The 23262-nt window shown below is 47.6% G+C and overlaps 1 protein-coding gene across 1 annotated transcript; it reads left to right on the top strand.

Annotated features, from left to right (window-relative positions):
* Positions 1-383: 383 nt before the first annotated feature.
* On the top strand, positions 384-12455 carry LRRC8A (leucine rich repeat containing 8 VRAC subunit A). The gene is made up of 2 exons (XM_007944249.2): positions 384-2540; positions 12180-12455. Exons 1-2 carry the CDS (start codon positions 384-386, stop codon positions 12453-12455), a joined length of 2433 nt encoding a protein of 810 aa, XP_007942440.1.
* The last annotated feature ends 10807 nt before the right edge of the window (positions 12456-23262 follow it).

Genomic DNA, 23262 nt, shown 5'->3' with positions numbered 1-23262 from the left:
ATGGAATCTAAAGATACAAATTCCCAAATGGTCTTACTGAAATGCAGAGTGAGATTCTAGTGTGAGGGACAGGTTGGGTGGGAGATGGTGAGGCTGCATCTGTCCACACGGGCCCAACTTCAGAGCACGTAGTCTTCCTGTCTGTTAAGTGAAGATACCTCCTGCCTTACACTGTGGTAGTTTCCCAGCCAACAGATGATCACTTGATTTGTGGAGGAAGGGTGATCCATGGACCACTCATGGGTTGGCAAGGCCAGGACTATAGCTAGACTCAAGGTAGAGTTTGAACAGGGACTGTTGTCCCCTCCCCTGACTACTGGTTCCCAGGGAAGCCAAGCCACTCTGTGGTAACCTCTGCATGTGGGTCCCTTTCAGGTTGAACCATGATTCCAGTGACGGAACTCCGCTACTTTGCGGACACACAGCCAGCTTACCGGATTCTGAAGCCGTGGTGGGACGTGTTCACCGATTACATCTCCATCGTTATGCTGATGATTGCTGTCTTTGGAGGGACACTGCAGGTCACCCAGGACAAGATGATCTGCCTGCCTTGTAAGTGGGTCACCAAAGACTCTTGCAACGACTCATTCCGGGGCTGGGCAGCCCCTAGCCCAGAGCCCACCTACCCCAATGCAACACTCCTGCCAAGCCCTGACACAGGCCCCACAGGGATCAAGTATGACCTGGACAGGCACCAGTACAACTATGTGGACGCTGTGTGCTACGAGAATCGACTGCACTGGTTTGCCAAGTACTTCCCCTACCTGGTGCTCCTGCATACTCTCATCTTCCTGGCCTGCAGCAATTTCTGGTTCAAGTTCCCACGTACCAGCTCTAAGCTGGAGCACTTTGTTTCCATCCTGCTTAAGTGCTTTGACTCACCGTGGACCACACGGGCCCTGTCGGAGACAGTAGTAGAGGAGAGCGACCCCAAGCCAGCCTTCAGCAAGATGAATGGCTCCATGGACAAGAAGTCATCCACAGTCAGCGAAGATGTGGAAGCGACTGTGCCCATGCTGCAGCGGACTAAGTCACGCATCGAGCAGGGCATCGTGGACCGCTCAGAGACGGGTGTGCTGGACAAGAAGGAAGGGGAGCAAGCCAAGGCACTGTTTGAGAAGGTGAAGAAGTTCCGGACCCATGTGGAAGAGGGAGACATTGTGTACCGCCTCTACATGCGACAGACCATCATCAAGGTGATCAAGTTCATCCTCATCATCTGCTACACAGTCTACTATGTGCACAACATCAAGTTTGACGTGGACTGCACTGTGGACATTGAGAGCCTAACAGGCTACCGTACCTACCGTTGTGCCCACCCTCTGGCCACACTCTTCAAGATCCTGGCATCCTTCTACATCAGCCTGGTCATTTTCTATGGTCTCATCTGCATGTACACACTGTGGTGGATGCTGCGGCGCTCCCTCAAAAAGTACTCGTTTGAGTCGATCCGTGAGGAGAGCAGCTACAGTGACATCCCTGACGTCAAGAATGACTTTGCCTTCATGCTCCACCTCATCGACCAGTACGACCCACTCTACTCGAAGCGCTTTGCTGTCTTCCTGTCGGAGGTGAGTGAGAACAAGCTGCGGCAGCTGAACCTCAACAATGAGTGGACGTTGGACAAGCTGCGACAGCGGCTCACCAAGAATGCACAGGACAAGCTGGAGCTGCACCTATTCATGCTCAGTGGCATCCCTGACACTGTGTTTGACCTGGTGGAACTGGAGGTGCTGAAGCTGGAACTGATCCCTGACGTGACCATCCCCCCAAGCATTGCCCAGCTCACTGGCCTCAAGGAGCTGTGGCTGTACCACACAGCGGCCAAGATTGAGGCTCCCGCCCTGGCCTTCCTACGGGAGAACCTGCGGGCATTGCACATCAAGTTCACTGACATTAAGGAGATCCCATTGTGGATCTACAGTCTGAAGACGCTGGAGGAGCTGCACTTGACAGGCAACCTGAGTGCAGAGAACAACCGCTACATCGTCATCGATGGACTGCGGGAGCTCAAACGCCTCAAGGTGCTACGGCTGAAGAGCAACCTGAGCAAGCTGCCACAGGTGGTCACCGACGTGGGTGTGCACCTGCAGAAGCTGTCCATCAACAATGAAGGCACCAAGCTCATCGTCCTCAACAGCCTCAAGAAGATGGTGAACTTGACGGAGCTGGAGCTGATCCGCTGTGACCTGGAGCGTATCCCTCACTCCATCTTCAGCCTCCACAACCTGCAGGAGATTGACCTCAAGGACAACAACCTTAAGACCATTGAGGAGATCATCAGCTTCCAGCATCTGCACCGCCTCACCTGCCTTAAGCTGTGGTACAACCACATTGCCTACATCCCCATCCAGATCGGCAACCTCACCAACCTTGAGCGCCTCTACCTGAACCGTAACAAGATTGAGAAGATCCCCACCCAGCTTTTCTACTGCCGCAAGCTGCGCTACCTGGACCTCAGCCACAACAACTTGACCTTCCTCCCTGCTGACATTGGCCTCCTGCAGAACCTCCAGAATCTGGCTGTCACGGCCAATCGGGTGAGTAGCCTGGCCTCTGCCCAGCACATGTGCTGACTGGTGAACTGGCTGTGTTAAGCTGCTCGGGAGGCTGGGTATGTCAGGACTGTCTGTTTAGACTCCCCGCATGCTGTTCTCAGAACCATCAAGGAGGGAACTTGTTAAAAATACATGTTCCTGGGTCCCATTCCAGACATGCTGAATCAGAATCTCGGGGTACGGGAGCCCAGTTTGTGTCTTTGCCACAAAATGCTACTGAGTTCTCCTGGCCAGGGTGGGGCTGGCAGCAGGGACGGCTCAGTCAGGTGGGGCCCTCACCAAGGTGCACTTTGAGCCAAGTTCCTCATAGGCAGGAATCTGCACGTGTAGGGCCTATGGTTCTCTCTCTCTGGAAGCTGGGTTGTAGAAGGTAGGACTTAGCCCGGAACCAAGGGGCCAGTCTGAGGCCACCAGGGATGGCGACTGTGTAGGTAGCTGGTGCTTGCTGAAGTGAAACCAAATTTTCTTTTTAGCTCCTAGGGTCACTCATATCCCCAGCCCCTCTGGCTTTTGGGGTCTGGTGAAGGCCAGAGTTGGGTAGGGGCTGGCTAGTTACCACCTGCCTTTCTGAAGGGGAAGCAGCAAATCACTGTGGTGGTTTGGGCAGGCGGTATGGGAGGCCACAGCCTCAAAAGCATTGGTGGCAGCAGGAGCCCATGTGTGCCAGCACCTTGCCTGGCTTCCACCCAGCTGGGATTGGAGTCACCTGAAGGAACCAGGGCTGGGAAAGTCCCCCACCTAATGTCCCTTCCCAGAGGTAAGCAGGTGGAGTTACAGGCAGGGTTCTCCTCTGGCTTTGTGGTCTGGGCTTCTGCATACTGGCTGTGGGTGTGACCTCCCCCATCCCCCCCATTTCCTGGGGACCTGCAGAAAAGTTGACAGAACAAGTCTTCATTCAGGGAGGTGATTCTTGTGGTTAGGGGAGTGGTAGTGGAAGTCTGAGGAGATGAAGGGGAGACCTGATTCAGCCCCACCTCTGCACACCCCTCACAGACAGTGGTGCTAAAAGCTGCCCCAGTTGACTTATTGAGCACTTGCTGAGGGTCACTCCTGTGCTGGGTATGATCCTCGCATTATCCTGCCGAGTCCTCCCCACAGGATGCTCTCTCCAGCGGTCTAGGCACAGAGGGAGAAGAGCTCTGGAAAAAACACACACACACACACATACACACACACTCCTCTCTGGCCCTGGGAGAAGCATCACTCAGACTGGAGGGTTCTGACACTCCTCAGACCATTGAGAAGCCTTTCCTCTTCTGCTTCTGCAAACTAACCTGTCTTCTCCATATTTTTGGGAGTGTGTCAAATTCCCTCCCTCAGATTATGACTAATGCACATGTGTATTAGAAAGGTTGAGTTACATCTCAAGTTGCTTTATTCCAGAAAATCCCTTGGGAGAGAAGCCAACTTTGAGACTCTGGAAAACTTAGCCCTCTCTTTAACATATGGAAGGAAGACTAAGCAGCTACCCCAGAGCACAGTGTTGGAGCTGACTCAGATTGTCCATTGAATGGGTGCTGACTTTTTTGTCATCCCACGCACAACCCTTTGTAATGAATGCCCTATTCCAGGTACCATACCACACCAGAGGCTTGACTTGCTCCCCTACTAGGTAGGGGAAGGTGTAGGACGACCTTCAGCCTGGCTCCCCATCCTGTCTTCACCCCTATCTCCTCATACCAAGCATGCCTGTTGGTTGAGGTCACCTCTCAGGAAAGGCACTGGTGGAGGAAGGAGACCCTCTGAACAGCCTGTTTAGCACACTGCTTAATCACATCCTGTCCCTGCCCCTGGAATGCCAGAGGCCTGTATGGGAAAAAGTTCGTTTGGGCCCATCTCATCCAGTCTCCTGCTTTTCAGCTTGAGGCCTAAACCTTTCTCTTTCATCACTCTCGGGGCTTGATGGCTCTTGTAAACCACCCTGGGTGGGGAAGGGACAGGATAGGTACAGGCCTGGACTTAGTCCCTTAAGTGTTACTTTCCCAGGTTTAAACTAATGATGCTAAGAAATATTTCCATCACTTATCTATCAGTTTGTCATAGCATGTTGCTGTCATGCTAAGAGCTATACCACTGGTGTTTCAGGTACTACCAGGGTCACCAGTGGTGGATAGGTTTCAGTCGTGCTTCCAGACTAAGACAGACTAGGAAGAAAGACCTGGCAATCTGTTTCTAAAAAAGGCCATGAAAACCATATGAATAGCAGCTGAACATTGATACAGTATCAGAAGATGAGCCCCTCAGGTTGAAAGACACTCAGAGTATGACTAGGAAAGAGCTACCTCCTCAAAGTGGAGTCACCTTAATGATGTGGATGGAGTAAAACTTTCAGGACCTCCATTTGCTGATGTGGCACAACTCAAAATGAGAAGAAACAGCAGCAAACATCCAGTAATATCTGAATGTAGAATGTATGAAGTATGAATCTAGGAAAGTTAGAAGTTGTCAAAAAGTAATGTAACAGTTGAAAATAAATATACTAGGCATTAGTGAGCTGAAATGGACAGGTATTTGGCATTTTGATCATATAGTCATATGGTCTACTATGCTGGGAATGAAAAATTGAAGAGGAATGTTGTCGAAGTCATTGTCGAAAAGAACATTTCAGGATCTGTCCTGAAGTACAATGCTGTCAGTGATAGAATACTATTCACATGCCTATAACAATACAGTGATTAAGTTACACACCAAAGATGAAGAACTTGAAGATTTTTACCAACTTCTATAGTCTAAAATTGATCAAACATGCAACCAAGATGCATTGATAATTACTAGTGGTTGGAATGTGAAAGTTGGAAACAAAGAAGGGCCCTTAATTGGAAAATATGGCCTTGGTGATAGAAATGACAAGAGATCACATGATAGAATTTTACAAAACCAATTATTTATTCATTGCAAATACCTTTTTTTTTTTTTAAATAACATAAACCACTTTGCCAGATGGAATAGACCGGAATCAAATCAACTACATCTGTGGAAAGAAATGATGGAGAAAAGCTCAGTATTATCAGTTAGAATAAGGCCAGGGGCCAACTGCAGAACAGACCATCAGTTGCTCATCTGCAAGTTAAAGTTGAAGCTGAAGAAAATGAAAACAACTTCATGAGAGCCAAAGTATGACCTTGAGTATATCCCACCTAGGAGCTCTAATGGCGTAGTGCTTAAGTCATTTGACTGCTAACCAAAAGGCTGGCAGTTCAAACCCACCAGCCACTCCTTGGAAGGAAGGGTGGGCAATATACTTTCATTGTGATACTGCCTCAGAACCCCAAGGGTCGCTATGAGTTGGATCTGACTTGATGGCAATGAGTTTTTTTTTATATATCCCACCTAAATTTAGAGATTATCTTAAGAATAGATTTGATGCATAGAACACTAGTGACTGAAAACCAGACAGGTTGTAGAATTACATCAAGAATATCATTCATGAAGAAAGCAAAAGGTCATTAAAAAGACAGGAAAGAAAAAGAAGACCAAAATGAATATCAGAAGAGACTCTGAAACTTGCTGTTGAACATAGAGTAGCTAAAGCGAATGGAGGAAATGAGGAAGTAAAAAGCTGAACAGACTTCAAAGGGTGGCTCAAGAAGACAAAGTGTTTTAATGAAATGTGCAGAGACCTAGAGTTAGAAAACCAAAAGAGAAGGACATGTTCAGCATTTCTCAAGCTGAAAGAATTGAAGAAAAAAATTAGAGCTTTGAGTTGCAATATTGAAGGATTTGATGAGCAAGATATTGAACAACACAGGATCTAAAGAAGATGAATACATGGGAGAAGGAAGGGCTGCTTATGCACAGGGAGATAGCTCAGGGTGCAGAAAGTATGAAGGGATGGACACTGGGAGGAGGTAACTATGGGGAGGAAGTGGGAGGGGAGCTGCTGCATTGTAAATTTTGGTCAATGACATGAGACAAAGTATATGTGAACTGCTGTATGAAAAGTGAATTTACTCTGTAAATCTTCACCCAAATCCTAATAAAAAAAAAAAAAAAAGATGAATACACAAAGTCATTGTACCAAAAAAAAAAAAAAAATTGATCAGCATTCAGTCGTTTCAGGAGGTATAGCATATGATCAAGAACTGATGGTATTAAAGGGAGAAGTCCAAGCTGCATTGAAGGCATTGGTGAAAAACAAGCCTCCAGGGATTGACAGAATACCAATTTAGATGTTTCAAGAAACACTGGAAGCACTTACTCATCTATGCCAAGAAATTTGAAAGGCAACCACCTGGCCAACTAACTGTAAGACATCCATATTTTGTGCACTTTTCAAAGAAAGATGATTAAGGAGAATGTGGAAATTATAACACAATATCATCAATATCACACACAGGTAAAAATTTGCTGAAGATAATTAAAAAATAGTTGTAGCAATATATCAACAGGGAAGTGCTAGAAATTCAGTCAAGCTGGATTCAGAAGAAGGCATGGAACAAGGAATATCATTGCTGATATCAGATAGATCTTGGATGAAAGCAGAGAATACCAGAAAGATGTTTACTTGTTTTATTGACCATGCAAAGACATATGACTGTGTATGGATCATAACGAATTATAGATAATATTGTGAAGAATGGGAATTCCAGAACACTTAATTGTGCTCATGTGGAACCTGTACATAGACCAGGTGACAGTCATTTGAAGCAAAACAAAGAGATACTGCATGGTTTAAAATCAGAAAGGGTGTGCATTAGGGTTGTATCCTTTCACCATACTTATTCAATCTGTATGCTGAGTACATGATCCAAGAAGCAGGACTATATGAAGAAGAACACAGCATCATGGAGGAAGACTTATTAACAACTGCAGTATGCAGAAAATACAACCTTGCTTGCTGAAAGTGAAGAGGACTTGAAGCATTTACTGATGATCGAAGACTACAGCCTTTAGTGTGGATTACACTGCAAAAAATAAAAAATCTTCACAACTGGTCCAATAAACATCATAGTAAACAGAGAAAAGTTTGAAGTTGTCAGGGATTTCATTTTACTTTGATCTGCAGTCAACGCCATGGAAACAGCAGTCAAAAAATCAAATTATATACTGCATTGGGCAGATCTGCTGCAAAAGACCGCTTTAAAAGTGTTCAGAAGCACAGATGTCACTTTGAGGACTAAGATGCACCTGACCCAACCCATGGTATTTTCATCACTTCCTATGCACGTGAAAGTTGGACATTGAATAAGTAAGACTGAAGAAGAATTGATGCATTTGAATTTTGGTCTTGGTGAAGAGTATTGAATATACCATGAACTGCAAGAAGAATGAAGAAATCTATCTTAGAAGAAGTACAGCCAGAATGCTCCTTATAAGCGAGGATGATGAAAATTTCGTCTTACGTATTTTGGACATGTTCTCAGGAAGGACCAGGCCCTGGAGAAGGTTGTCATGCTCAGTAGGAAAATAAAAAAACAAACTCATTGCCATCGAGTCGATTCCAACTCATAGCAACCCCCTTTGGGTTTCAGAAGCAGTAAATCTTTATGGAGATAGATTGCCCAGTCTTGCTTCTTCAGAGTGGCTGGTGGGTTTGAACCGCCAACCTTCTGGTTTGCGGTCAGGTGCCTTAGGCACTATACCACCAGAGCTCCTTAGAGCTCAGTAGAAGGTTAGAGTAAAAGAGAAAGATTCTTAAGGAGATGGATTGACACAATGGCTGCAACAGTGGCCTCAAATGTAGTAGTGAGATAGCACAGGACCAGGCAGTGTTTGGTTCTGTTGTATGTAGATCTCTGTCAGTCGGAATCAACTTCAGAGCACTAGTAACAACAAAGGAATACCTTGGCGTGGAAGGTATTTATTTGTTCATTCATTTGTTTATTAACTCAGCAATTAAAATTTTTTTTTTTTTGTTATTGAGAGTATACATAGCAGAATATGCACCAATTCAACAATTTCTATGTGTACAATTTAGTGACATTGATCATGTTCAAGTTGTGCAGCCATTCTCGCCCTCCATTTCCATTTTATTCCTCCTCATTAACATAAGCTCATTGCCTCCTAAGTTTCCTATCCAATCTTTTGAGTTGCTTTTGTCAGTTTAATTACGTATAACCAAAAAACCAAACTCACTGCCTTGAGTCAGATCCGACTCATAGCAACCCCTCCTTGTGTTTCCAACGCAGTATCACTGCGGTATCACTACAGAAGTAGATTGCCCTATCTTCCTTCCAAGGAGTGGCTGGTGGGTTTGAACCAGCAGCCTTCTGGTTAGCAGTCAAATGCTTTAGGCACCACATCACCAGAGCTCCTTAACTATGTATAGCTAGTCCTTAAAAGAGCAAGATGCTCAAGGCAGACATTGTTTACTAGTTAAGTTAAACTGTTTGGTTTTAAGAAGACTTCAGGGAATGTTTTGAGTATAAGGTTTAAAGATTGTCTCAGAACAATAGTTTTAGGAGTTCATTCTGCCTCAGTGGTTCCAGAAAGTTTGGATCTATGAGAATTTGAAATTCTGTTGTGCACTTTCCCCATTTTGATCAGAATTCTTCTATAGAATCTTCGAACAATATGTTCAGTTGTAGTAGCCAGGCATCATCCAGTTCTGGTCTCGTGGCAGAGGGTAAATGTTTTTTTTGAGCACTCCTATAGGTGCCTAAGGAGCTCTGGTAGCATAATGGCTAAAGCGCTTGACTGCTAACCAGAAGGCTGGTGGTTCAAACCCACCAGCCACTCCTCGGAAGGAAGGTTGGGCAATCCTACTTCCGTAGTGATACTGTCTCAGAAACCCAAGGAGGGGTCGCTATGAGTCGGGGCCGACTCGACGGCACATAACAACAACAACAACATAGTCCAGCTATGAAGCAAGATGCTAGGGACTTGAGGAGGAACAAGACCCACTCCTTGCCCCTACTGAGCTGATCATCTTGTGGGGAAAGACAAGTAAAAAGGCAGTTAGCACCCTATGTGAGAAGAGCTACTCTTGGGAGCACAAAGGAGTGATCCCAACCCAGACTTAACCCAGGGCAGGGTGGCCTTCTGAAGAAAGGGGCATTTTACTTGTTCCCTGAAAGAAGAGAAGGAATTAGCCAGGTGAAGAAGAAGGAGTCTAGTACATTCTGCTTGTCGGGAACTGAAAGGTGACTGGGCAGGCCAAAGGTTGGGGAGAAAGGAGCAGAGGGATATGCTGCCCCTGGAATCTGGACTTTATCTTGGGGGCAGAGATGGGGCTGTCTGCAAAATGGCAGAATCCTGGTCTTTTCCACTTAAATTTCAACTGCATTTTCATTTCCCTTTATCAGGCCATGAGCTCTGAAAGCAGGGATCTTTGCTGTTTTGTTCAGTGCCTGACTTGTAGCAAATGTGTACCAAATTCTTGTTGATGGAGTGGGTAAAGAAGTGAGCAGACTTGCATCTTGAGAAATTACTGTTGCTGCAGTGAGGAGGGGTGGATCTGAGGGGGCAGGATGAGAGGTCGAGAGCTCAGTTAGGAGACCTTGTGTAGCCATTGGTGAGGGGGGAGACTGCTTGAACTGGGAGAGGCTGCTAGGGATGAAGAGACATGGATGGACGTGGTAGAGATTCTGGAGGTAGAACCCATAGACATGGGGATGAATGGGATGTGGGGAGTAGAGGTAGGGGAGGTCTGGGGTAGTTTGCGCATTTCTCACTTGGCTTCCTAGGTAGATGAAAGATCAGTGATGTGGGACAGGAAGAAGCACAGGCCTGTGGAGGGGAGAGGGTGTGTCCTGTGTTGGGTGTTGAATAGGCCTAAAATGCAAGGAGTCATCATCCCATGGCATATGGGTGAAACTGGGATTCTTGAGATCACTGGGAAAATGTGGAGGGATTAGGGAGAGAGTCTGGCCAGAGCCTGAGGGGTAGACTTTGAAAGAGGAAGACCAGGCAGGCATGTGGCGGATCTCAGGGCTAGGAGGAGTCAAGTAAGAGGAGAATGGATTTCATTCTAGTAGATTAGGAACAACAGTTAGTGACCTTGGCCAGATCACAGTGGACCAAGGAGAGAAATACATCTTTCCAGATGTTTGATCCTGAAGTTCAGAGAGCCATGGGGGTGAGCAGTCAAAGAAGGTTCCTGGGAGGGTTGTCTTTTTTCCGAGACCTGTGAACTTTAGGCCACTTAAATGCTGATGGAGTAGCATAGGCACATGAGGTCCTTGAGGTGGTGGTAGAGGATGGGATCAGGGGTGCTGAACAAGTGACACTTCTAGAGGGGGGGATAGGTCCAAAGGACGGGTGTGACTATAGTAGGGAGTCAAGTGACTGGATGTGCTCGCCTTTCTTTGTGGATCTGGAGGGAGTTCACCAGGAAAGGGGAGGTTATGTCATGGAGAGGGAGACATTCTGGGGAACCAGCCGTAAAAGGAACTTGCCCAGGGTTATGCTGCAAATGAGCACCCTGTTTGGCAGAATGAGAACAGAGCACAGGCTCTGAGTCGAGGAAGAAAGACTTAAACCTGCCTTGGTCTCTGTAGCCTCTGGGCCTTGGTCTCTGTAGGAGGAAGATGGAGACAGTGACAGAGCACCCTCAGGGTGGCTGCTGCACAGTCTCCCGCCATCGTCCCATGGAATCAGGGCTCACACCTCCTGACTCCTGCCCTGCTGTGAAGGTCCCTCCTGCCCATGAGAGCTGGAAGGGGCAATTTTAAGACAATAGACCTAATAAGGATTCACATTTATAACTCAGCACTCACAGAAGGGCAGGGGAAGAAACTGGCATTTATGGAGCTCCTCTGTGTACAAGTAGAATCTTCGTATCCCCACTTTGGCCCCACTGTTTGTGCCAGCAACTGTGTGCACAGATCGCATGGTTCAGAACATGGACTGCTGAACCAGCCAGCTCACCTGGCTCTGCCAGTTCTGAGCTGCAGAGCTCTGCACAAGCTAGCTTCTCTAGGGCCTCAGTTTCCCTGTCTGTAAAATGGGAAGAGTATTTACAAATGGTTGTGAAGGTTAAATGAATTCACTGTAGTAGTACTCAGAGCAGAACCTGTAGTGACAGTGCTTCCTGTTGAGCTGTTTCTGTTGTTAAGCAGCACATGGTGTTGCCTGTCATTCACATCTACAAATCAGAACAAGGGTTCTGAATGGCCAGTACTGGGCCCCCTGCACTCGTGATCAGCCTGTGACTTGACAGATGAGGAAATTGTAAGCTCTCCCCAGTTCTCAGAAACAGTTTAAGGTATAGCATTTTCTCAGCGTGCTGCTCTGCATTGATAAACCTTGGCAGCTATGACCAATAGCCTTGCCTGGCTCATGGTGAGCCCTGGGGTGGAGGGCTGGCTAGGATTATATGCTTCTTACCATGCCAGGTGCTGGGAGACAGCAGGGAACAAGGCAGATCCAGCCCTGCCTTGTTAAAGAGCCCGTAGCCCAGGGGCTGACAGGTCACCAGGCAGTTTCACAACAGAGGGAGCAGGTGGGAACATGGATGCCACAGGTTACTGAGGAGAATGTCAGAGAAGGCTTTCTGGAGGAAGTGACTGCTGAGCTGAAACCTAATGGGCAGGTAGAAGATAGCCAGACGTTAGCCCAGGTGGTGCTGGAATGAGCATCAGAGAAGGTACTGGTGCCTGGGAGAGGGGAGCCCTGGGCCAGGAGGCTCCCCAGCGTGAGCCACACACAGCTCACTTTTGCCCTCTGCTCCTTCCCCTCCAGATTGAGGCCCTTCCACCAGAGCTCTTCCAGTGCCGGAAGCTGCGAGCCCTGCACCTCGGCAACAATGTGCTGCAGTCACTGCCCTCGCGTGTGGGCGAGCTGACCAACCTGACCCAAATCGAGCTGCGAGGCAACCGGCTGGAGTGCCTGCCTGTGGAGCTGGGCGAGTGCCCGCTGCTCAAGCGCAGTGGCCTGGTGGTGGAGGAGGACCTGTTCAACACATTGCCACCCGAGGTGAAGGAACGGCTCTGGAGGGCCGACAAGGAGCAGGCCTGAGTGCTGGCAGCCAGTCGCAGCACGGGGTTGGCCCAGAGCAGTCAGCAGCGGGACAACGAGGAGTCCTCAGGCCCAGGATGGCCAGGCTCTGCTCCTCCCAGAAGTACAGGGACAGAGAGCCCAGCCTCTTGGCCGGGCAGGAGCCTCACAGGATGTGAGCTGGGCCAGGGCGAGAGGACAGTACACGAGGGGCTGGCCCCTTTTCTCCCTCTGAGACTCAGCCCCCCAGGGCAGGCGCCTGTTTGGGGAGATCAGAGGACTGCGCAGTATTTGGACAATCAGGGCCTCCTCAGTGGAAGCCATTTCTGCCACAGAGGCTGAGCCGACGCCAGAGGTCCAGGGACACCTACTTAGCTCTTGGTATTTATTTTTCTCTACATCCCATCTCCTCCCTCCAGATAACTTATACATTCCCAAGGAAGTGCAGCTCAGATGGAGGGTGTCTGTGGAAGGGTGGGCTGTGTCTCCCCTTTTCCCTTTTTAGTGACACCACTGGTGTTTAGTGCCACCCAGAATTGAGCAACAGGGTCCAGAGTGAACCAGCTGTGGGATGGTCACCCCCACTGGTGCTGGTCTGGGCTCTGGTGGCACAGCCTGTGGGAGAGCAGGCTGCCAGGTGAAAAGGCCAGGCCTGGGGCCGGCCTCATCAGTTTTTTGTGGCAATTTCTTTTTTTTTTTTTTTTCAAAGCTTTGACAATGGATGGTTTGGGTATTAAAAGAGAAAAAAAACTAACTAAAAAAAAAAAAAGACACTAAAGGCCAGTGAGTTGGAGTCTCAGGGCGCGGTGGCTGTTTCCCTTGAGCAAAGAAGCAAGACATTGAATTGTGTTTCCTTTCCCTGGGGTGTGGGGCGCAGGATGTCTTCCGAACCTGATGTGACCTTGGTCTAGTTCTGTTTGTTCCTCTCCTTGCCTGGGGCAGGGTGGTGGTTTTTAATTTTTTTTTTGGGGGGGGGTGTATTTTCTTTCTTTTCCACTTGGCTTGGCAGGCACTTATTTCTGTGGCTGTTGGCCAAAGGGAATGTTCTAGAACTGCCAAGAAGGGAAGAAAATTGGGTTGGCTAATCCCCAGATGATGGTGCTCCATCCCTTCCTTCCCTGATGCACCTTCCCCGCTCTGCACACAGTGTTAAGGAGCCGAGAGGAGCTACTTCACCTGGACTCTGTTTTTCGCCTCATGACTTGGGTTTGCCCAATGCCACCACTAGCTTCAGCTGCTTACATCAGCCCTGTCACCACCTGATCCTTCAGAATGGACACTTAGAGGCAGGGTTGGGTGGGGAGGTCACACTGGGAGGGCAAGCACCCCAGTGTTTGGTTTCAAGCCAGCTTCTGTCCAGGGCACCTGGCACACACACAGCACAGTCAGCACCTGGTATCAGGAAGCCACCTTGCTTTTAATCAGTCACTTGGTTCCCCGCCTTAGAAGGGTCCCTGCCTTAGAGCAATTGCTCAGACACTAAGGCACATTTTAGCGTCTCTTGTCTTAATGAGTATGTCTATCTGTTTATCCATTTGTGTTTTCTGCGTTGTGTCATCAGATGTAACCCTCAGAAATAATGCACACTAGGCTCTCACAACCATGAAGCAATCCGTTATTTTGGGGTCTGAACTTGTAGACTCGATTCAAATATAAAATAAATCTATAACAGAAAGTAACCTTCGGAGGTTGCCTTGTCGTGGGAGACTCTTTCCCTCAACTCTCTGAGGCCTACTGGGCCTTGTCAAGTAGTTTGTTGAGTGACCATTTATTGGACTCCTGCAGAATAGTTAACTCTGTTCATCTCACCGCCCTGATAAACCGTAAGCTCCTTGAAGGCGGGCACTGGAGGTTTGGAGCTGGACATGAGCTGGATGAAGTGTCTGTTACATGCCAGGCACAAGGTGATCCCACAGCCAACACATTGTCAGCCTTTTCGGTTGCTTGTGGTTTATGCTCTAAGGAACTTTGATGTGTGGGGACAGGGAGAGGAGGGCATTGAAATGGAATCCAGCCACCCCAAGTTTCTGTCCTGGCTTAGTCATCCCTTGTATGAAGCTGGGCAGATGCCTTGCCTCCCGTGTCCTCAGTATCTCCGTTGGTACAATGGTCATTCCACTTAGTGCTCTCAGAGGCCCTTTACAATTTCAACAGCAAGTCTCCACGGCTCCACAGAGGTGGGCCAAGAGTCCCCATGTGAGCATCTGACTGGGCTGTCAGAGCAGAAGCTCAGGGAGGTGGGCAGAACTCCCTGCAGATCCCAGCTCTGCCACTTACTTGATGTGGGGTCTCCTTTTCCTTATTTGTAAATCATGATGATGGGTCCAGTTATACAGGTTGGTGAAGTTTTTAAAAGCAGAGGGCCTGGCTTCCCGTACCCAGTAAATGCTGTCATATCTTCCTTCTGGACTAGGGAGGCTTGGGCTAGACTGGCGTGAGGGCCTGGAGGTGAGTTTTTGGTGAGGAGGAAAGCCCATTTTATCTGAGCTTGTCCTTGATCTTAGTGATGGGAATGGAGTTGCTGTTTGGATACCTCCTCTGGAACAGACTGGAGTCTGTCCTTCCTCTCTGCATGGGGACTCTGATCCACGTGACCTCAGGACTGAGCTGAAACCCCTTTTTCTGTCCCAGTTGTGAGCTTTCTAATAGGGAGGCTGAGCAGCTAAGCTGCACCCCCCTCTGAAACCTCCTTTTGTGTTTCCTCAGTGGAGCTCTTCCCCTCCTGTCTGGGCTCTTGCCCTTCTCACCAAGCCCTACCACCTCACCCCCCACCACCACCCCTCAGCCTTGGAGCCACCCAATGCCCAGAGCTCAAGGCTTGGATCTGGAGCTGATTAGCATTTGGAAAAAACAACAGTGGGGAAATCACCACCCACCTACTTCCCAAAGCCTAAGCAGAATGAACAAATAGTGGGAAACAGAAACATGCCTCTCATTCTGAACCTCCTCCTTAAGCTGAAGGTTATTCCCCTCCCCTTAAAACACAGTGATTACAAGAGCAAATTTGGAAAACTTGGGAAAGCTCAAAAAATAGATAAAAATGCCCTCAGTTTCCACTACCCAGAAGAGCTCCTGCTAACGTTTGGTGAACAACTTAACATCAGTAGGCACTGTGCCGAGCTCTTTATCTTTAGTAAAACATTGGTTTATTCAGCCCTCATAAGGAGACACCTCTGATATTCCAAATTACAGAAGGTGAAGTAAGGCCAAACACTGGATTTACACAACTCATTCTTGCCGTTTAATGTTACATAAATTTGCCTTCAGTTTGAAAGGATTAAACCAACCTTTACTTGTGACAAATGCTTCATCACTTCACTTGCTGTACATGCAGCTTTTAAATTATTGAAAAGGTTTCAAGCTTTTTCTTGCGCTAAAGTAAGGCTAAATAAGAGCCGTATGCCCTGTTCGGACATACCTACAGTTTCAACTTAAAGACATACTTAGAAACAGATCTTGTTCGTAACCAGGGACTACTTACCAACCCTTTACTGCTAGCCTTTCTGAGTAAGAAAGGGAATTCCAAGGAGAGTTGCCCCCTATGCCAGAGTGGCCCAGCCTGAGGGACCTTGACAACCGGGAATGCACCCTGCCTCAAGTGAGCCAGGTCTCAACTGTGTCTCCGTCCTGGTTCCTCTTTACCCTGCTCCCTTCACCTAGCCTAACCCTGCTGAACCTCTTCACCAGCCGAAGGAGGAGGGAAGAGAAGGGAAGCATACTGTTCCTGGCCCTCCGGAAGCCTGGACAGCCTGGACAAAGCAGCAGCTCCCAGCGCTGTGGCCCAGAAAACACTGCTTGACTTGGGGCCAAGTCACTCCCAAGACACTCTGTCCCTTCGCCATTCAGAAAGCTGTCATTTCAGGGAAGGCCAGTGGCTGGTTTTTCAGAAGCTGCAGCAGCCAAAGAGCAGCTCTGTCAGCTGCCCAGAGGACTGGCTGGGGGAGGGTGGGTGTGCTTGTGCTGTTCTGACCTCCAGGCCACTTGAGACACCAAACAGCTCGGGCCGCCCGGGGGTGGGGAAGAGAGCCATGGGCTTCTCCCTCATTCTGAAAACAGCCTCCACTCTCTAGCCCCTTCCTCTTTCCAAATGAGATATCCCTCACCTTGTACCTTTTCCTCTGAGCTACAGACTGATCTGTAAATTCCCTCTGTAATCTTCCCAGGCCTGAAACTTCTGGGATATCAGAGCTGGGAGGGGCCATGGACAGTTCTTTGGAGGACTTCTTCACCTTTGGAATGCAAAGTAATTCAGGGCCTGGTCACCTTAGACCCATCCCTTGTCCCCACCTAGATGATACTGGTGGTTTGGGAACCTTCTAATCCTCCCTTGAGGTGGGTTCATCAGAGGTCATAGGCAGTGGTGGTGTAACCTCCTAAAACAGGGTATCTGCTGCTCTTACTCTGGTTAAGAATAACTCAGAGGCAAGCAGATTGGGGTTTTCAGCATAACTTTTATTATTTGCAGCAAATAAGGAGACACAGGGAATATTTTCTCAAAGCTCTGTCTCTACTAACAAAAGCAGTTAGGGAAGTTTTAAAGCCTACGGGCAAGTGGAAAGTTATACGTATTGAAAGCTTTTGGGGAGATGTCATGCCTTATTCCTAGGGGCAAGGGTTATAGCTCGGAAGAGGCTGATGGACCCCTCGCTTCTGAAATGGGTCAGTGTAGCACCAATGACTTTTGGTTCCTTGACAGTTTTAATGTTCTGGGTTCTGCTAGGGGGTAGAGTTGTTATTTCTACGCATACTCCTGGGTCTGCATGGGACCAGTTCAGAATTTATGGTTGAAAGGTGTCTGTAAGCAGGAGGGTCGGCAGGAAGTGTGGTGGGGGTATTTCTTTCTAGTAGGCTGATGAGGCCTTGTTTATTGCCTATGTTCCCCCTAGGTCCCATCCTCAGCAGTGATAAGAGGCTTTCTCTCTAGTTTAGCTGACCTCAGAGATTTAAAAAAAAAAAAAAAAAATTCTTTTCTAAACTTGCTGGCTTCAGTGGCTCCAGGATTGGAACTCAAGTGTCCTTGTACCTACCCAGCTTCATTGCCCCAGCTCTCTCAGAACACCATTTCTGGGCACCTGGTAAGTAGCCAGGAGTGGTTTCTGGAAAGAAGCAGGGAGGGGGTGGTTAAAAATCCTGAAGGGGCTGTTGTTGTTGTTGTTGTTATGTGCCATCAAGTCAAACCCGACTCATAGCGACCCCTCCTTGGGTTTTCGAGGCAGTATCACTACGGAAGTAGGATTGCCCAACCTTCCTTCCGAGGAGTGGCTGGTGGGTTTGAACCGCCAGCCGTCTGGTTAGCAGGCAAGTGTCTTAGCCACTATGCTACCAGAGCTCCTGGGAGAGGGCTAATCCTGGATTAGCAGTGGGGGAAGGGCCCAGGATATGGAGCTGGAGGGAAGGCAAGGGCCACTGCCTCATTCAGGGGCAAGAGAAGTGAGATGGAGCTGGAGGCCTGAGGCTGGGCCTAGAGAGGTCCCAGGGCAGTCTGTGTGCGTTTGGGGGACTTGAGTGGTGGGACTGGATTTTCTCTAGGTATGTTACCCAACACACAATGGGCTCACCACTTTAACTCAAACAAGAGTTATTGAGATAAGTGGAATGAATGAGATGGATTTTACTTGGCACAAGAAAGGCAGCAAGAATAATACCTCAAAGGTCTGTCTCCCTGGACAGAAGCATTTATGGGAGTTTTACAATATACTGGACAAGTGGGGAGTTACATATATTCAAAGTTTTGGGGGAGGAGTCATGCCTTATTCATAGGGGTGGGGTTATAGCTTAGCATGGAAGTGGCCAGTGGACCCTTTGCTTCTGAAATGGGTCCGTGTAGCACCAGTGATAAAGTTTCTGTGACTTTTGGTTCCTTGATGATGTGAGTCTCAACATTCTAGGGTCAGCAAAAAGGGTAAGAGTGTTGTGTTTGCACTTGTGGGTTCGGGTTGAGTAGTTGTAGGTAAACAACTTTAGGTGTATTATCTTTAAGATAAAGGAACTATGCAGGTGTTAGCTTCAGGAGAGGCAATTAGTGACTTAGCTTTAGAAAAAATGGTTATCATTTAGCCTCAAGACTCTCTGTTACATGACCTTATGCCAGCTTTATAAAGCAGAGCAGCCTGTCCTCTCTGTCTCAGGTAGGGAAGGGTTAAGTCCTCCTGGTCTTCTGGGCTTCAGTTAGCCACTCCTCCTGAACTTTCTCCTTTCCAGCCCCTGGGCACACTGACACCCACAGCCATCGTGCGCCCTGCAGCTTTATTCCCATGGCCTGCCTGAGCCCTTCTCAGCTCCAGAAGGTAGGGGCCTGCAAGGTGGGGGACCAGGAGGGACAGAAAAAAAAGGGGGGGGGGCGAGCGGACCATGAGTCATCTCCAGGAACTTAGTGCCACCTCCTGCTATTTTAAGGCAGAGAAAACTGAGGCCCAGAGGGGTCAATCCTCAACCACCAACTCTGACTTCTGCACAAACAGTCCTAGGTGTCCAGGTCACAGGAACCAGGGTGTGTGTGTTTGTGTCTGAAACGTGAATAAAGTGTGTGTATGTGTGTGTGTGTGTGAGAGAGAGAGAGAGAGAAACCGAAAGGGGAATAAAGCACGGGATCAGCGGTTCGGCCCTGGCCACTCCAACAGGGAGTGGGGCCCTGAGGAGTCAGCCTCTTCCAGCAGCAGGTGAGGGCACCCTCCCTTGACCCACATCCAGTCACCACAGTTTAACCCATGAGGGTTAGAACGACATAGACTTAAAAAACGTGACCCTTGTTTGTACCCGATGGCATGAGAAAAATGCATAAAAATACAGAAAAGCTCAGAGAAGAAAATGAAACCATCCGTAAATTCCCATGGCCAAGATGGTTAACAGTCAGCCCTAGCTCTTATCTATCTGCCATTCAGTGAACGCTTGCCTTAGATCTACAAAGGACATACTGTACTATCCCGGAGTCTGAATGCTGCAAATGGTTAAGTGCTCCACTGCTAGCTGGAAGGTTGGCAGTTCAGATTCCTCTAGAGGTTCCTGGCTATCTGCTTCTGAAAGGTTACAGCCTTGAAAACCCTGTGAAGCACAGTTCCACTTCCGCACACACTGTGGGGTCACTGAGTCAGAATCCACTTCACAGCAATTAGCATCAACAACACTAGCAAAGCTGCTGGGTGCAAGTTGGCACTTGGCAGTTTGAACCCATGCGGCAGCATAGAGGAAGAAAGGCCTGGCAGTCTGCTACCATAGTGATTACAACCAAGCACACCCTGGTAGCAGTTCTACTCGGCAACACACGGGGTCACAGCGTGAGTCAGAGTTGAGTCAGAGGTAACTGTTTTTTCGTTTATGTTATCCCTATTTGATGGTCTGAGGGCCAGAGAAGGGCAGCCACTTGCCCAGGTTCCCACAGTGGAAAACGTAGCAGTTCCTAGCTGGCTTATTTTCCTTTCAGGAACATATCCCATGCCAGTAAATGTTTTTTTCTACAGCATGATTCCTTTCAGCTGCTTGTGTTCCAGGGTCAAGAAAGTGTAATTTGTCTAATCCTCTTGTGCTGAGCTTTCAGGATGTTTCCAACTTAATGTTTTCATTAAACAATGCCAGTCACTCCCCTCGTATTTCCATCGTTGCTTCTGCATGTGTTAAGCCCAAAGGAAGAATTCCTAGCAGCTTGTTTACTGGATCGAAGGTCTGCACAGTTTGTTGTGGATGGTCCATTTCCCAGGAAGGCAGTTTCCAGCTTCATGTGGATATGAGGATTATGTTCCCAATTTGCAAAGCTGCCCAGAGACAGGAGGGCTGGATTGGGCGGTGGTGAATGTTCTAGTCTGTGGTGTGTGGAAGCCAGACCTGTACATCCAGGAAGAGGGACAAGAGGTGGGGTATAACTGGAAATTAGACCCTTCAAGGTGGGTTCAAGAACCAGGTTTGCTGGTCTGACAGAGCCTGGTGGAACCCCTGAGACTATGACCCCTAGCTGCCCTTCAGGTCTGGAATTGAATGCACCCCTGTGGCTTCCAGCCAAACAAAAGACAGGCATATGAGTTGAACATGTACCTGAGGTAGATACACTCCTTGAAGAGAACAATCATGGAAGAATGAAGGGCTGTTTATGCACAGGGAGACAGCTCAGGGGGCAGGAGTGCATGGAGGGACAGACACAGGGAAGAGGTAACTATGGGGAGGAAGTGGGAGGGGAGCTGTTGCATTGTGGTAAATTGTAGTCAGTGTCATGAGACAAACTGTATGTGAATGGTTGTATGGAAAGTGAATTTGCTCTGTACATTTTCACCCAAATCACAATTAAAAAAAAGTGGGTTCAAGAGGTGGTTTGTAATATCCCTGTTAAGGCTAGGACTTTATAATGCTCTGCAAGCAAACATGCAGATGTTCTTTCTCTTCTGTCTCTCTTTTTTTAAAAGAATAATTTTACTATGATTTGGACAAAAGTTCACAGAACAATTTCATCTTCCATACTTCAGTTCACATACACTTGTCTCATGACATTGTTCTGTCTTTCTCTTAGTAGCCTCAGCATATGAGGCTTTAACGCCCCCACTAGCTGTCTGCTGCACTCAAGGTGAAGCCCAATACCTTGCTTGTGCCTGCAAGGGCCCTTGCTAACCTCCTGCCTCACTGCTGCCCCAGCCTCATTCTGAGCTCCCTCCTCGCATTCTCCATTCTCGGGGCTTCCCACACCCTGTTCCCTCTGTCTAGATTGCCCCTCCCTATCGCTTCACCTGCAGACTCCCATTTTCCTGCAGATCCCCTCTTTAAATGCCACTTTCTCAGAACTCCTGCCCCGAGACTCTTCCATTCCCCCACTTGGTTTACTTAAATTAAGGCCTATCATTTGTTCTTTTTGTTGTTGTTGAGAATATGCACAGCAAAACAGAAACCAATTCAACTGTTTCTACATGTCTGATTCAGTGACATTGATTATGTCCTTCAACACATGCAACCATTCTTACCCTCCTTTTCTGAGCTGCTCTTTTCTGAGTTTTCCCCCATTAACTCATCCCCATAAGCTCCCTATCTAATCTTTCAAGTTGATGTTGTCACTTTGATCCCATATCAATAAAAAATGAGCATAAGGGTCAAGGCAGACTTTTATTTTTATTGTGATTTGGGTGAAAGTTTACAGGCCAAATTCATTTTCCATGCAGCAGTTCACACACATTTTGTCTCATGACATTGACTGCAATTCTCCACAATGTAACAGCTCTCTTCCTACTTTTTCCCTGCAGTTCCTTCTCCCATGTCCTTCTTTCCTATGCATTCCTGCCCTTGAGCTATCTCCCTGTGCAAACACTGCCCTTCTGTTCTCCCATGATTGATTGTTCTAAGGAGTGTATCTACTTGGTGTAAATGTTCACTCTATAGGCCTGTCGTTTGTCTGGAAGTCACGTGAGTGAGTTCAATTCCAGACCTGAAGAGTGGCTAGGGGTTGTAGTCTTTAGGTCTCACCAGGCTCTATCAGACCACCAAACCTGGCCGTTTGCATGATTCTGAATTTTGTTCCACATTGTTCTCCCACTCTATCCAGGATCTCCTGTACTGATCCCTTTCTGAGTGGTTGACAATGGTAGCTGGGCACCATCTTGTTCTTCTGGTCTCATGGTCATATAGGCTGAAGTTTACATGGTCTACTAGTCCCTTGGACTAATTGTTTCCATGCATCTTAGGTTTTCTTCATTCTTCTTTGCTCTAGATGAGGAGAGACCTGTTGTTGCATCTAGATGGCTGCTTGTAAGCTTTTAAGACCCCAGTCACTGCTCACCAAAGTAGGATGTAGAACAATGTTTTTGTGTAGTATGTTATGCCAATTGAGCTTGATGTCCCCTGCAACTGTGGTCCTGAGCCCACAGGTCCAATAACTCACTCCATCAAGGTGGTTGACTGTGCCTAAGAAGTTATCATAATCGCCCCCTGTTAGTTCTAGTTACATGCACATTCTTATAGCACATATAAATATATATGTAGAAATGTCTGCCAACTTTATATATGGTCATGGGTATATTCCCATTTGCCTAGACCTACCTGATCACTAGCCTATCTACCCATCTATTTACCCATAGATTAATGTTTGTTATTACTGATAACACAGTATTGTATATGTGAAAGGGTTTATCTTTGTTGTCTGTACCTCTTGTGTACCTCTCTGTGTCTTTCCTTTCCTTAGTGTTGTTGGGTTGGTCACTCACTTGTGGTACATTGCCTTTCCGTTTCAAGACAGACGTTTTTTACTGTTATTGTTGTTAGGTGCCATCCAGTTGGTTTCAACTCATAGCAACCCTATGCAACAATAGAACACACAGTGCCCAGTCCTGTGCCATTCTCAGAATCCTTGCCATGCTTGAGCCCATCGTTGGCAGGCACTGTCAATCCATCTTGTTGAGGCTCTTCCCCCTTTTGGCTGACCTTCCACTTTATCTAGCATGATATCCTTGTCCAGGGACTTGTCCCTTCTGACAGCATGACCAAAGTACGAGAGATGAAGTCTGGCCATTCTGAGGAGCACTGTGGCTGTGCTTCCTCCAAGACAGATTTGTTCATTCTTCTAGAGTACACAGTACCTTCAATATGGCATCAATTCTTCTGTGGTGTTCCTCATTCATTGTCCAGCTCTCACATGCATATGAGATGATTGAAAATACCACGGCTAGGGTCAGGCATACCATCGTCTACAAAGTGGCATCTTTGCGTTTTCACACTTTAAAGAGATCTTATGCAGATTTGCCTAATGAAATACATTGTTTGGTTTCTTTCTTTTCTTTTTTTTTTTTAGGATTTGGGTGAAGATTTACAGAGTAAATTCACTTTTCATACAGCAGTTCACATATACTTTGTCTCATGTCAT

Source organism: Orycteropus afer, unplaced genomic scaffold (genome assembly GCF_000298275.1).
Source record: "Orycteropus afer afer isolate SDZICR_OR568_19922 unplaced genomic scaffold, OryAfe1.0 scaffold00123, whole genome shotgun sequence".
NCBI classification, from domain to species: Eukaryota; Metazoa; Chordata; class Mammalia; order Tubulidentata; family Orycteropodidae; genus Orycteropus; species Orycteropus afer.
Note: the sequence above shows the minus strand (reverse complement) of the source record. Positions and strands in the feature narration are given on the sequence as shown.

What these genes read in the sequence shown, in the direction of transcription:
- LRRC8A (XM_007944249.2), top strand. Translation starts at nt 384, where the DNA reads ATGATTCCAGTGACGGAACTCCGCTACTTTGCGGACACACAGCCAGCT. An exon ending in TGGCTGTCACGGCCAATCGG is followed by an intron (nt 2,541 to 12,179) that starts GTGAGTAGCCTG and finishes CTTCCCCTCCAG; the next exon opens with ATTGAGGCCCTTCCACCAGA.